Here is a 14,010-nt window from a genome sequence, read left to right as displayed (position 1 = left end):
ACAAATTATACATCGTTTTTTCAAGGACGGATAGACTTTCTTTTGATGCCACTTTTAGATGTGTAGTCTAAATTGCCTTTGTGTTGGTTAGCATTTTTTCACAGATTATGTGCAAGTGCACAAAAAAACTAAATGTATTCAGCTGCCCCAAGATTACAGGAATACCCCTCATGTGGGAACCATCAGACAGCGGTATGCACGGACCTTGGTCATGGTGTTCCATGCCAGCATGATACGGTTTTCTGGCACAGGTTTTCATGAAGCGATGGAATGCCATGAAGATTTTAAGGGGTTAATATATATACGAATATTTTGGGGCATAGAATGGAGTAGTGTACAGTGATGTGTGCTGGAGCACTAAACAAAATTGGGTTTTATTTCATATTGTTCCAATAAACCACCTTGAAATCTACTGAAGAGCTATAAATAAAATGTAAGCAATATATATATTTTGATACAGATGAACGGGCAGGGCCTGGTTTTGCTTAAAATGTAGAATTGTTCACTGGCTCCTGGTTCATATTTTTAGTCCTTAATTGCAAACATTGGCAGTTATTTTTGGAATCTCTGAGTATCTATTTTGGGTTAGTGTTCCCTGATCAATGCATTTGTGCCCCAGTAAACTCAACTCTGTTTAATTAAAGAGAAAGGTATCACATTGCCAGTTCACCTAGAATGTGATATCTGGGAGAAATAAAAGAAGAGACGTGGGAAGATACCCGAGAAGAGGGCTATACCTGACCTTTTGCAGCACTGATCGTGTAACACTTCTGAGGCCTCTCCATTTTCCGAGGCTCCTTGTAAACGTGTATTATATCTAAAACACAGGCATGGACGTGAAAGTATTGGTGGATCAGTGTATAGAGTCCTATCAGTGTATAGAGTTTCTTTTGTGTATTTATTGGTCATTGTTATTCTAGCAGCAAACCGGGAACCTGAATGTGTCTGACCCTTTTTAGGCTGTGCGCTCCCTTTTCTGTATATTTTTTTGTTGTTAGTGCATTAGTTTGGATTCATAGCAATGCCAAGCAACATTGTACAGAGCTGAGTAAATGTATGGTGCTATATAAATGTGCACAGGATATATTGAAGCTTTTGTACACAATATATTGGAGATTTTGAAGCTGACAATGAGAAACAGATGGACATTGCTGCAGTAACAGGCATTTGGTGGAATGAGGCATCCTGCTGCTCTTGAAGTCAAATGTTGACCATCTCTGCCTGTATGAAATGCCAAGTGTTTGCTACAGCCAGCTGCGTTTGGTGGAAATTGAACCAGTAGACGTCTTAAATTGTACCCAGCTTGAAATACGATAAGTTAGACAGCTGACTAAGTAGTGCCTTTTCTTTTCTTTTCAATGCTTCACTGGTGTAATTTACGTGTATTGGTTTATTTGTGAATTAGTAGGCACGTGTTCTGGAGTTGTCCATAATGTAGACGTAAACAAATAAAAAGTTAGATTTGGGGCTAAATGTGGGAACATAGGAATTGCCCTGTGCTCTTTCTGGTGTCACAAAGGAAAATCATGAGTGATCGCAAAATCTCGCATTACTAGATCCTTGCTAGTCCCTTGATTTCTAGCTCTGTTTATAGCTACAGAATAATAAATAGGTTAATGGTGTCCAAATCATTTCACTTACTAATAGGCAAGCCATAAGCGAGTATTTATTTCAGTGATTGTTAAACGCTATTCTTTGACGATTTTCATAAAATGCAATCATAATACAAATTCACAAGAACTGTTATCTATGATTATTTTGTAAATATTAATGAAAGCTTTGGTACCCGCATCAGTTTAATAAAAAAGTATATTTTGCCAAGCCTTGTTACAAATTTCAGGAAGGTATTCCATAAAGCTATTAATTGAGACAGTAATACTACATATATTGAGTGGACCTAGACTCAAGACACAATGATCTCTTGTTTTGTCTTGGCTGCTTCAACCAAGGTTTTTTTTTGTTTTTGTTTTTTTTTTTTAACAGGGTGATTGGTTCTTTTGTTATGTTTTTACTGGGCATGGATACTGTATTATAACACATTACAGGAATTAAGATTTTCAAGATGCTGATTTAATCATTGTTTTTACATTGGATTCATTCTAATTTTGTGCATATTAAACAGGAACATCTAATTGAAAATGAGGTTGCAATATTGCGCCAGGTTAAACATCCAAATATCATTATGCTTATAGAGGAGATGGACACTGCAACAGAGCTTTATCTGGTGATGGAATTAGTCAAGGTAAGAGGATTGTTCCAATGTCCTTTAATCATGTATGCACATTCTGTAGATACTATAATATGATTATAGGATTACAAATTGGATTGCAAACTGTATCCAGTAATTGCTTTCGAGAGCCCTTTATAGAAAGAAAAGTAGTAATTTAAACCTCTCCAGAAAAGGGTCACAAGTGCACACCATTCACTCACGGACTGCAATTCTTACCATGTACTGTGATGCAAGAAACGCTAAATTTCAGTTTGTTTCCAGTGAGGGATGGGAAAAATTACCTTGTAGACCCTGTGTACTAGAGTAGGATGAAAGAGTATTGGTTTTCTGCATATCTGCATAATCAACACATAACATTATCATACTTATGGGTGAAGAGCCAATATATAGTTTTGGTATGTATTTAAGATTTTATCATGTAAAAAAAACCATACACAGTTACCGGCAACAACGGCAATAAAGCACTTCTTGTAGTTAATGAGCCGCCTCGCACAGCTTTTTGGCCTACTTGGTTGCTTTAACTTGGTAACAATTGAATAACGTATTTTAGTGGTGATAAGGTCTAGATTTAGACTAGGTCTTTGCAAAACTTTACATTTCAGATTTTATGTAGACTTGCTTTAATGTGTATTGGACCATTAGGTTTATTTTCTCTAGACAGATCGCAGAAGAGTAGTGTTTTAACTCATCTGTGGTTTGATGGAGCAACAGAGCCTTGGAAATGACTGTGTAATCCGGTGTAGACCAAAATACATCAACAACTCTTTTCTAGAGTTGCTCAGGAATATCTTTTGTACAGGACATAATGTGGATTAGGAACCTTTTGTGCCTACAAGTGCCATCATTAGTCAGAATTATTTTGGGCGAGTCTTTGCCCAAATCAAGCCTGATTGCTTACCAAGGACTTCAGACACCTGGTCCTAATAATCTCCTTCACTGAGTTACATGGTGGCGCAATAACTTTTTTACATATTAAAATTGATTACCTAGCACATAAAATTAGGGCCGTTTTTGGTGCCCCGGGTAGGTGTGGCTATATTGATAACCCCTCCCCACACACATAACACTTCCAATCGCACCCATTTTCTATGGCAACCACTCCACCTTGTTCGGCCCCCAAATTCACCAGATAACATGCCACCCACTTCCCACAATGCCAACTTTGCCCCCAAACAGCTTGCCGATGCCATCTTTTATCCTCCCTAAACAGCTAACCAAACTCATAGTGAAATATATACAACCTTGCAGAGAAAGGAGAAAATAGTTCTACACACAATTATATACCTGAACTACAGTATGTTATGTTAATAAATTGTACTTGAATGGCATCAGTAGCTTTGCAATCCTTTTGGTACAAGTTTACCAGCAGTAACAAAGGTGTCTCACAGGATAAGCAGAAATCTTGCCCATCATGGAGAAATAACATAACTTACAATTAGTAAAAAAAAAATAATGAAAACACCAGCTAATTTGTTGATGTCTTCCTAATCAATTAAAGTAAGCCTTTTTAATCAGTTTAACACATCTTTGATAAATCTTGGTACATGTGTAAATGCTCTAGAAGTCATTCTGTGATGCCTTGTAAATTGTAGTATCCCAGAGGAGTTGTGTAGCATGCTGTATGCATCATCTACTAGAGAAGGGATTAAAACTAATTATAAGAACAATACATCTGAGGATTTCCTGTTGATCGGTGTGTGACTGAACATACCTGTTTTAAACGATTCATTTCCAGGGTGGAGACTTATTTGATGCAATCACATCTTCAACAAAGTATACTGAACGAGATGCTAGTGCAATGGTGTATAATCTAGGAAGTGCAATGCAATATCTTCACAGCCTGAATATTGTCCACAGGGATATCAAACCCGAGAACCTACTGGTAAGTGGAACATTACAGGAGCGAACATAAAGGTGCACATTGTTATGGATACCAATGAAGAAATTTAGAAAATACTTTTTTTTCCCTGAACAGAGAGCTCTCCAATTAGTCCACAGAAAGGATGTGTTATAGTGTGTAAATTGTCAGAACAGTATGGTAATTGGAGAGGTTCTTCAGGTTCAAATGGAAACATATCTTTGTTCCATTAATAAGATTTCTGATTACGTTTGTTCTATTTATCCTTCAGCTCTCTGCCACATTACTGGAAAATAAATAAGAATGATCGGCGAGATGAGTAATTGTTGTGACTAAGACAGTACAATGTTTTTGTTTTGTTATTTCATTTCAGCTACTGTTTTTTACTGTTGCTTATGTTAATTATTTTGGCTTAAATGTAGTGTATTTTTTTTTCTTTGGTTCAGTGACACGTGGAACAAAACTGGCATAAATAATTATATCCTTGTCAGTGTCAGGAACTGGGTCCATACAGATGACTGTAATGACCCAGAGTGCCCAAAGATGGAGTTCAGGAGATATTGCGCAGTAGCAGATTTGGACAGGGCCTGGTGCAGGGTGACAGCCCTCTCCCGGGTGGGCATCTAGGGTTGAGCAGCCACATACCAGCGCCCTGACATAGCAGCGGATGTTGTCCAGAACAAAACAAAGTGATGCGAAGATCCTGCAGGCACCCTGGACCAGGCATGAGACATAGCTCTACAGACAAATGTGCAGGATGCTGAAGGCTGGGAGTAGGGAAGCTAAGCAGAGTAACAGGAGAAACATAGCAAGCAAGGAGCAGGGAGACCGAGCAAGAAACATAGCCAGACAAGTCATACATGATACAGGACACAACAAAGGACAGGGAACGATGCAAGGAACACAGGGGATGGAGTGAGGAGCTGAGATCTTCAGATGCTTCTGCTTTAAGCAAGGATAGGAAATCTTTACTGGGACATGGGGAGAGGAGAGAGGAACCGAGATCCTCAAATGATTCATGGAAATGTGGGCAAAGGCACATAAAAGACTGACACATAAATACAGGAATGAGCCTATGACTATATGATAACAAATGGAGATTTAGTCACGTCATATGGCCATAGTATGCATAGCCACCACTACGCCAAAGTATGCCAGTATTCGGTGGGTCCTAACGCTAAGCCCTGCATCACTAATAAGCTGAAGCTAAGCAGTAACTCTAAACACAAAACAGAGAAGGACTGCAGACTGAGACAAACAGAACAAACACATCTTATAAAGGAAACAGGAGCTGAAGCTAAGAGCAGAACTAGAATCAAAGAATCAGAAGTACAGGACAAAGCACAAGCAAATCCAGGAATGGATCACAGCAAAGGGGGAACTGTAGCGAGACAGGGGAAACTAGAGAGAAGCAGCTCCGCAGCCTGAATGGGGCCTGACAGTCAGAAGTGTGGATGTTCTTTCCCTGCAGTTTCAGGGCTGACACCACAGAAGGGATCCTTTAGGAGACGCCCACCAAAATAACAAAAAGACTATCTAAAATATCTATAATTTATACAATGTCATCTTATAAATAAATATTAAATGGGACCCTATTATTTCATCATGGCTTAACTGGGGGTTCCCTTACGTTAGCTCAGAGGTAGCTAAGGTCTTCTAATATATCTGCATGTATTGAGCTGCTTTATTTTTAAGAGTCACTAATTCCTATTAGAAAAATTGGAGAGAAAAAAAACCTTAGAGAACATCTGTCCACAAACCCAAAAGTAGGGCTACACGGAAAGCGGTAGACTTTTATGGAATAGCATTTTCTGCCTTTAAGAAACATATACTTAACATTAATGCTATAGTCACACCTTATCAAATTCGGGAAAAATTACAACTTTAAATGTGCGCCTTTTAATTAATGCTTATTTCTGGACTGATGGATATATATTTATAAATCACACTATTTTTGATACTACAATACCAGGAGCTGAAATAGAAAGAATATAGCTTATGGATAGCCCCTACCCCATCTTGCAAAACACTGACAAGAATCTTTAGCCAAATACCATGGAAACCTTTCTAGGGGGTGTTCAAGAAATGTCTTTTGAACATGACCTGATGTGAAGTGTTGACAACTTCAGTAGTGGTAGAAGTCTGATGCAAATGGCCATATTTATGAAGGCAAAACTGGAGCAGCTTTGAAACCAAAAACTAAATTTGAAGGAATCTGAAGAATACCCCATTGGTTCCGTGACAATTTATCTAAATAAAGCATCTTGCCAAGAATTGTTCTTATTTTACTGTTTGTGAGTTTTATAGCCCTCATTTTAATACGTGCAGTCCTTACAGTGGTAAATCATTGGAGGTACAGTTTTTTTTTATACGCAGAACTTTGAAGCCCCAAGCCTTGCGTGACTAAACCAGACAGGCTCATTTGATAGGATTTGGCTAAATTGAAAAGCACTGACCTAAGGTGACAATCTGTAAGAAGATAACTAGTGTTAGTTTTAAATAGGAGCAAATACCATTACAAAAAATAGCCTAAATGGATTATTTGGAATACAAGCCTGGAGTTGTACATTGTGATTGGCATTTTGGGGGATATAAAAGGGATTTGGTGGGCATCATTCTAATGATACTGAGCTTAATGTACTATGTATCTTGAGTTAGCCTTTTTAGGAGAATTTTATAATCTCTCTTGAGCAAATGAAAATGCTGCATTGAACTGGTTTATCCATTGTGTACTGTCCTCCCTGTATTCCCACACAAATCCATGTATTCTGTTAATTTGCAGTAATTGCTTTATAGTTACACACTGACCTGATTAAAATGAAAAGGCATTCATAGTAACAATACACAAAGACTAACTCACATCATAATTGCAGCCAAATGGATGCATTTTTGTTTCTTAAACCTTGTTTGTCATGTTCTATGTTGGCAGGTTTGTGAATATTCTGATAAAACGAAATCTCTAAAGCTTGGGGATTTTGGATTGGCCACGGTAGTTACTGGACCATTATATACAGTGTGTGGAACACCAACTTATGTTGCTCCTGAGATCATTGCAGAGACTGGGTAAGAGCAGTGTTTTCATTCCTTGCGTGGCTCTAGACTAGTGGTTTTCAGAATGGGGGTTGATGGACCATCAATGGTCTGTAGAAATGTTCATGTATGATATAAACATTTAAAAAAAAATAGGTCATGCCCCTTCAGGAACAGTTTGTACCCAAAGTTGAAAGTGGGAGAACTTGCAAACACTCCCTTTAATATAATCTAACCTTTTTTAATTTTTTAAAGTTTGTTTTAGTTTTTTGGAGGTTACATATGGAGTATAGACCCAAAACTTCTAAGTAAGGAGGCATTTTGTTTAAATCCATACATTAATAACTTGATGTTCTTGTAAATTTGCAATTTGAAAACATTTAGCGCTGACAACACAAATTACTAGAAGAGTTCTGATGTTTCCCCCCATTTAGGTATGGTTTAAAAGTTGACATATGGGCAGCAGGAGTGATTACATACATCCTACTTTGTGGATTCCCACCTTTCCGCAGGTAAAATCTTCTGTTTCTTTCAAATATTATGCATGGTTTAGGGGTGAGCTTATTTCTTTCTTTTTCTGTATTTGTTTTTTGCTAGATGTTTCGTCTGGATTATTTAAGATGCGTTTCCTACCAAAGCATGTTGAAATGTGTGCACAAAATACCATTTTATCTAAACTTCCATATAAGAAATGCATGTTTAATCTTGCTGCTTTATATGCCATTATTTTGTTTTCTTTCTTTTTCAAAGTGAGAACAATCTCCAGGAAGACCTGTTTGATCAGATTCTAGTTGGGAAGTTGGAGTTCCCCTCCCCTTACTGGGACAACATCACCGAATGTGCAAAGGTTTGAAAAATTTCACTTGCATGTTAACATACAGCTAAAAAAAAAAGTGTTTCCCTGGTAAGGGCACATAGAAATGACCGTATAATTTTAATCTGTGAACGTACTCTCCTAAACGCCATCGACACAGACAATTCTAATTTCTGCGGCAGGAGCTGATTAGTTGCATGCTGCAAGTCAACGTAGAGGATCGATACACAGCAGAGCAAATTTTGTGTCATCCATGGGTGTCTGTAAGTACTATGTTTTGCCATTGCTAACTTTTTACATCTATTTTATTTACTTTTTATTGAGAACATTCTTGTTTAAAATGTTACCAATATGGGCAATCAAAAGGTAATAAAACACACCACCTCTAGCTTATAAATGAACTGGAATTGGCTGATTGGGGGAAAAAAGGTCTCTAATATGCAATGCGTCTAAAATATGGTTACTATATTAATATAGTATAAAAGTGAATATAGCGCTAACGTAACCTCGATTACATTTTTGTGTTCATGGCTTAAGAAAGTGCTATTGGTGGTTTATTCTCACCGCTTTTTTTTTATTTTTTATTTTTATTTTTTACATTTTCGTTCTTTTGTGCTAAGACATTCTTTGTAGATCTGATATCACCCAACGTGTAGTATGAATACAGAGAGTGGAACATGCCTCATGTAGAGAATGTTCTAGCCAAGAAAATTAAGTGTGAAATCACAATGTATGTAGGATACCGGGTGTCTTATGCCTGGTATTATCACAGTGTAACAAAGGCCTCTGAAGGATGATATAAAGTAATTGTGGAAATCACAGCCTAACAGACTAAGTATGAAGCCACTTCAATAGCCTCTCTCGCGGAAGCTTATTTGTACAGCTGTTAAAAGAAAATAAGTATAGGTTACGTATTGGATATGCTAATATTTTGTGTATATAACAATTAAAATTGTGAAAACGCTGCTTTTTGTGTTTGTATCTCAGCAGTACTAGATTTTTATTAAAACCAAACACTGTGTGGTCCTAGATAACTTTGTTATCAAAGAAATACATCAGTTTCCACTTTTTTCTATTAAAAAATATTTGGATAGTAATTAATTCTGGTGCGATAAATCATTTAAAAGAAGGCTGGGAAATGTAAGGCAGATTGGCTCAAAACTTTCAAGCATTAGTAGTAAAAAAAAAAAAAAAATGTTTGCAGTTTAGATGAAAATGTGGAATTGATATCAGTCATAATCGGATCCATGTCAATTTTATTAAATGCAACTTTTTGAAATACAGGATGATGCTTCTCTTGGAAATGATGTGCAAGTTGAAGTCACGGGTAAATTAAAACAGCATTTTAACTCGATACCTAAGGAAACCAACACAACCGCTGCGGTGTCTGTGATCATGGTAAGTTGTGTTCAAAGATGCAGATAGTAATCATAAAAACTGGTAGATCGTAAAGTCTGTGCATAAACCATTGCTTGTGTATTGGCAGTCCTCATACCAATGTTTAGTATCCTAATCTCGCAGGCACATCCTTAGACTAGTTTATCTAGTTTCATTATTCTCATAACAAATATGACACACTTCATAATTAGCCTCAATTCTATTTTTATTTCTAAGTTTTAGTATATTGTTAAAGGAAAGGTAGCCATAGAAAAATCTACTCCAACCACCACTCCTCATTGGCTATCCATTTTTATAAATTTTGATAAAAAAAACAAACAAAACCAAAACAGGAATAAAAACCAAGACATGTTTTTATATTTTGCAATGCTTGAAGAACGTAAGTATTTGATGGACGTCACCATAATACCATCCAACGTGTGGAAGTCTACTATGAACAATAGTTACAAAATGATATATTTGTATAAAAAAAAATAAAAGCAACTTAAAGCAATACTGTATTGATTGTGTAAACTAAACGATTAAAGAAACATATTCCCATTCCAATAGATATCCACGGGCCACACGTTACATAGAAACCCATGTGTCTGTTACGGTATATTCCGTATAGGCGAGTTTAGGGATAATGATGATGTTACTGGATCTCTGTATAGCTGATACGATTGTGGATGATGATGTTTACATTTCATTTCACAGTTTGAGTTTGACTTGTAAGAAGGGGGACTGCTGAGCTTCAGGTCTTTTTTGAGGCCATTGGAGATGAGTGTGAAGCAGAGGTCTGGGTATTAAACACATCCTGTATTTCGCTTTAAGATGAGCAGAACTCTGCATGACCCCTTTATCTTGTCTATTTATTCTCTCATTTATTCTTCTGCCCTTTATATCTTGTTAGTAATGGGTTTACTATGGCATAGTAGCTTGGACTTTTTTCTTTACAGTAGAAATTGCAAAAAAAAACACCACCTTGACTGTTTGACCTGTCATACTTTCATTAACACCACCATAAATGTTATATACTCTAGAGTGGGACACATTGACTTGTCTGATACATAGTAGGGGCTCAACTTTAAAAATATAGATTTCTTGTTTTGGATTTTGTTAGTGTGCCGTTTCCGGGAGAGATTAGATTTAAGTGATTTGCAGAAGTGGTTAACCACTTGAATTTTTATTGGGAGGACACAAAACCATGTCCCACTGCAGCCTGCTGATCCATATCATTTTGATATGAGCCAGACTTCTATATGATGCAAATTTAATTAATCAGTTCTATGTAGATTATCAACATATCATTATTCAGTGTAATGATGCGGAATATGTCTGTGCACAGGGTCAATATTAACCAGAAGGTTCTACATGGTGTGGCTTTCTAGAAGTCAAATTAGCTAGTAGCACATCATTTTAACATGCTCCAAGCACACTCACAGATAATATTTGTGTACATGTGATATGTAATGTTCTGTTTTTTGCAATGCTATATTTAAAGTTGTTGCTTTTAGTAAGTTTAGTCTCTGTCCCTTGCTTCCTTTCTTCGTTCCTCCTGTTTCCAAATGCCTGCCTTGCTTCCCTCCGCATAGGTCCAAGCCAATGGTACGTACTAACTGCAATGCTTTCTTTGCTGCACCCACATATATCAAATAATAATTTAACTGGAGAAAGGGAGAAGTAACCAATTACAATTTTTCTGTAGTTGTCTAAATGGTAAGGCCATATACATCATATAGCTGGTTAATAAATAACCATACATGAACTTCTTTAAGCTTTCGAAATTTGTTTAAAAAATCAATGTTAAAACTATGAGAATTTATTAAATTGGAGTCATTTGTTATACCACCACCCAGTGGAGAAAAGTGGTACTGCTACCAACAAATCACTGAAAATCAACAGGGTGTAGGAGTTCTGTTCATGTGCCAACTACAATGTGCAGTCTTTTAAAGTCTGTTAGTCATGTGCTCCGCCATGCTTAGTATCCGCCATGCTCTGTTTGCAGGTATAGCCCCTATTGTGTTTTAAAAAGCATTATTGCGTGTAGTATATGTAATAATTGCATGCAAACATGTCCAACGTCTTGTGTGATGTGTATCCTAGAACAGAAACATCCTTTTGAATGATGTGCACGCTAGCTTCTATTTTTAATAACTAAATCTGATGTAAAATAAATAACTAAAACCTATCATAAGCCAATTTGCACAACAATAAAAAGTATAAACTGGTAACTCACCGCATCTTACCTTTTCTCATGGTATATTGAATAAACCCCCGGAATGCCTCCATCTTCCAGCTTTACTGTGCGTGGCAGGTGACCAAACAGTTTTTATAAACATTACTTATTCTCTACTTTGATTTTCTGTTGCATAGATTCTTCTAAAATATTTTGGCCACATTCTGTTGACTCTAAGGTCGTGTGTAAATGTTGAATATTGATTAAGAATGGTGCGTGGAAGGAATATAATGAACAAATGAGTTTTGGTCGTGGACATACTTACCTAAAATAAAAATCCATACACTTTCCCTGGCTTTTAGCTGTATTTTGCAGCCAACCTGATTATTTCTGATTACTATATTATACAAACTCAAAGAAGAGGATGATGAGCTTGTGAACGCCACACTACAACAGAGGATAACCCGGTCAGAACCGAAGGAAGAATTGATTTCTGGGTTTAATTATGTATTTATTTATATGTATATTTTTATTGCACAGATGTACTTGGGGCTTTACTGTATAATAAAGATGTCCAATAAGTGCTCTTAAATAAGAAATACAGTAATCAGGTATTTCAGACATTGGCGGTACAATAGGAATAAACACACTTAGGAAATAAGCTCCCTGTCCTGTAGCGCTTACAGATTTCAAGCTGCATCGGCCAAGGCCTGTCCAGTAAAAAGGGCTTCAGATTGCAAGCAATTGGCCACACGGATACTGGTAACGTATGTGTTTGTGCTAGAGGCGTGGAAGGATACGGTAGCATTGAAGAGAATTCCCTATTCTGAAGGACGCCACACAGAATATACCCCAAAATGCACGGCCTCCTAATTGGTGCCCTAATAAGGACAAAAAAAAGCCAAAATTCCGCTGACACTCAAGGATTCAAACTCACTCAAATTCACTATCTAACATTAATGGGCCAGACTTTGCCAGCAGTACCACTTACTCCTGTTTTACTTCTCAACCGTTGTGTTACTCTCCATTTCTCCATATAGTGCATGTACCTGTATTGTGTAAGTGTCACTGGCACTGTGTGCGTTTTCTGCACCATTGTCTTCCAGTGCTATGGTGTTTACCGATTCATTGATTTCTGTTGCAGAACACAGCTCTTGATAAGGCTGGGCAGATTTTCTGTGGGAAACGCTGTGATATTCCTAGTACCACTGACCACGAGAAAGCACACACAGTAACAGCCGCCGAAGATCAGAGCCGTGTGTCGGGGTCTACCGAACTACCGCTATGAACCGGAGCCTTCCACTATGGCACCACTGGATGCCGAAGGGGCAAATCCACTGGCCTGGTGGACGATGACAAAATCCAGCGTGTGCACGCTTTTAAACTGCTCATTTTCATGTTTCTCTTGTCTCCTTTTGGTTGTTGAATCTCTGGCTTAACTTTTAAGTTTTTATTGTGCTGTACAGAAGGAGCTTAATGTACTTGACACTGATTTGCAGATAGTCCTGTTCAAAGATGTTACTCATGTGTCAACTGCTCAAACAAAAACCAAGTACTAAAATTACATTATATTTATTTATATAGCACCAGCACGGTATCGCCATACCATCACACAAATGTAAAATCACAAACAATAACAAACTGGTACAAAAGGAGAAGAGGGTCTTCACTCGATCCACGCATTTATCACCAAAACTACCAACTACTGAGAATCCCATAAACAAGCCTGATGGTTTTAACTCTACAGAGATGCCTAGGAGAGTATTTGTGAAGCGGTGCAAAATATTTATTTAATTCATAGATGTGTTTAAATAACTACATTTTAATGTTTTGGGGGTATTTTTGTTTTTTTGCTCTTAATCTGTTTGAGTAGATAAAAAGGAACACTCCCTGGGTGTTTATACTATATGCCCCCCCCCCAACTATTTTTGTAAAAGAAGAAAGAAGTTTGTCACGTATCGGGCAGGTGCTTCTATAAAATGCAACTATAGGGGTTAAAATTGCAGTGGGCCATGCGGTATAACTTTTTTGACAATGAGTAATTTATTGAAGCAACTAGAGTCTAGAACCTGAATTCTAGGTTGGGAGTGTTTTGTCTGATATATTTGAGGGTTTTTTTGTTGGATATAATGTTAAACACTTTGAAAAGTTTTTTTTATGTAGACATGTTAGAAGTGACAAAACCCCTCCACTGTACAGACCACAGCATGAAAAATACACTTATGCTAAAGTGCACAAGCCAAGTATTCCACCAACGCAGGCATACGCGGGAGCTTATGTAACTTAGGGTAAATAACCTTAGACAGGTCCATATTGACATTAGTGAAATTTGTGATGGTAGAAAATGCTTCCTATTATTTTATCCAGAACATACACTTACTACATCTAGACACCTTGTTCCTTTTAAACATGAATCAATGCCATTTGTATAATAAAAAAATCTGTATTGCATGGTATTCAGTCTCAAATATATAAATGATAACTCATGCAGTACATTTATCCCAGACTTTTAAACTATATCA

At 37.1% G+C, this 14,010-nt stretch overlaps 1 protein-coding gene across 1 annotated transcript in view; it reads left to right on the top strand.

The window, feature by feature from the left end:
* LOC149287397 (serine/threonine-protein kinase DCLK2-like) overlaps positions 1-12,776 on the top strand; it is a 48,162-nt gene extending 35,386 nt beyond the window's left edge. The window contains exons 10-17 of the mRNA XM_089492900.1: positions 2,123-2,242; positions 3,966-4,112; positions 7,018-7,151; positions 7,553-7,630; positions 7,869-7,965; positions 8,115-8,195; positions 9,217-9,330; positions 12,633-12,776. Of these exons, the coding sequence (XP_089349026.1) occupies positions 2,123-2,242; positions 3,966-4,112; positions 7,018-7,151; positions 7,553-7,630; positions 7,869-7,965; positions 8,115-8,195; positions 9,217-9,330; positions 12,633-12,776 (915 nt within the window). The remainder of the gene's footprint in view (positions 1-2,122; positions 2,243-3,965; positions 4,113-7,017; positions 7,152-7,552; positions 7,631-7,868; positions 7,966-8,114; positions 8,196-9,216; positions 9,331-12,632) is intronic.
* The last annotated feature ends 1,234 nt before the right edge of the window (positions 12,777-14,010 follow it).

The sequence above is a fragment of the Sceloporus occidentalis genome, unplaced genomic scaffold (genome assembly GCF_023333645.1).
Source record: "Sceloporus occidentalis isolate IW3139 unplaced genomic scaffold, rSceOcc1.0.p SCAF_61, whole genome shotgun sequence".
NCBI lineage: Eukaryota > Metazoa > Chordata > Lepidosauria > Squamata > Phrynosomatidae > Sceloporus > Sceloporus occidentalis.
The sequence above is the reverse complement of the archived record's forward strand: the minus strand, read 5'-3'. Positions and strand labels throughout refer to the sequence as shown.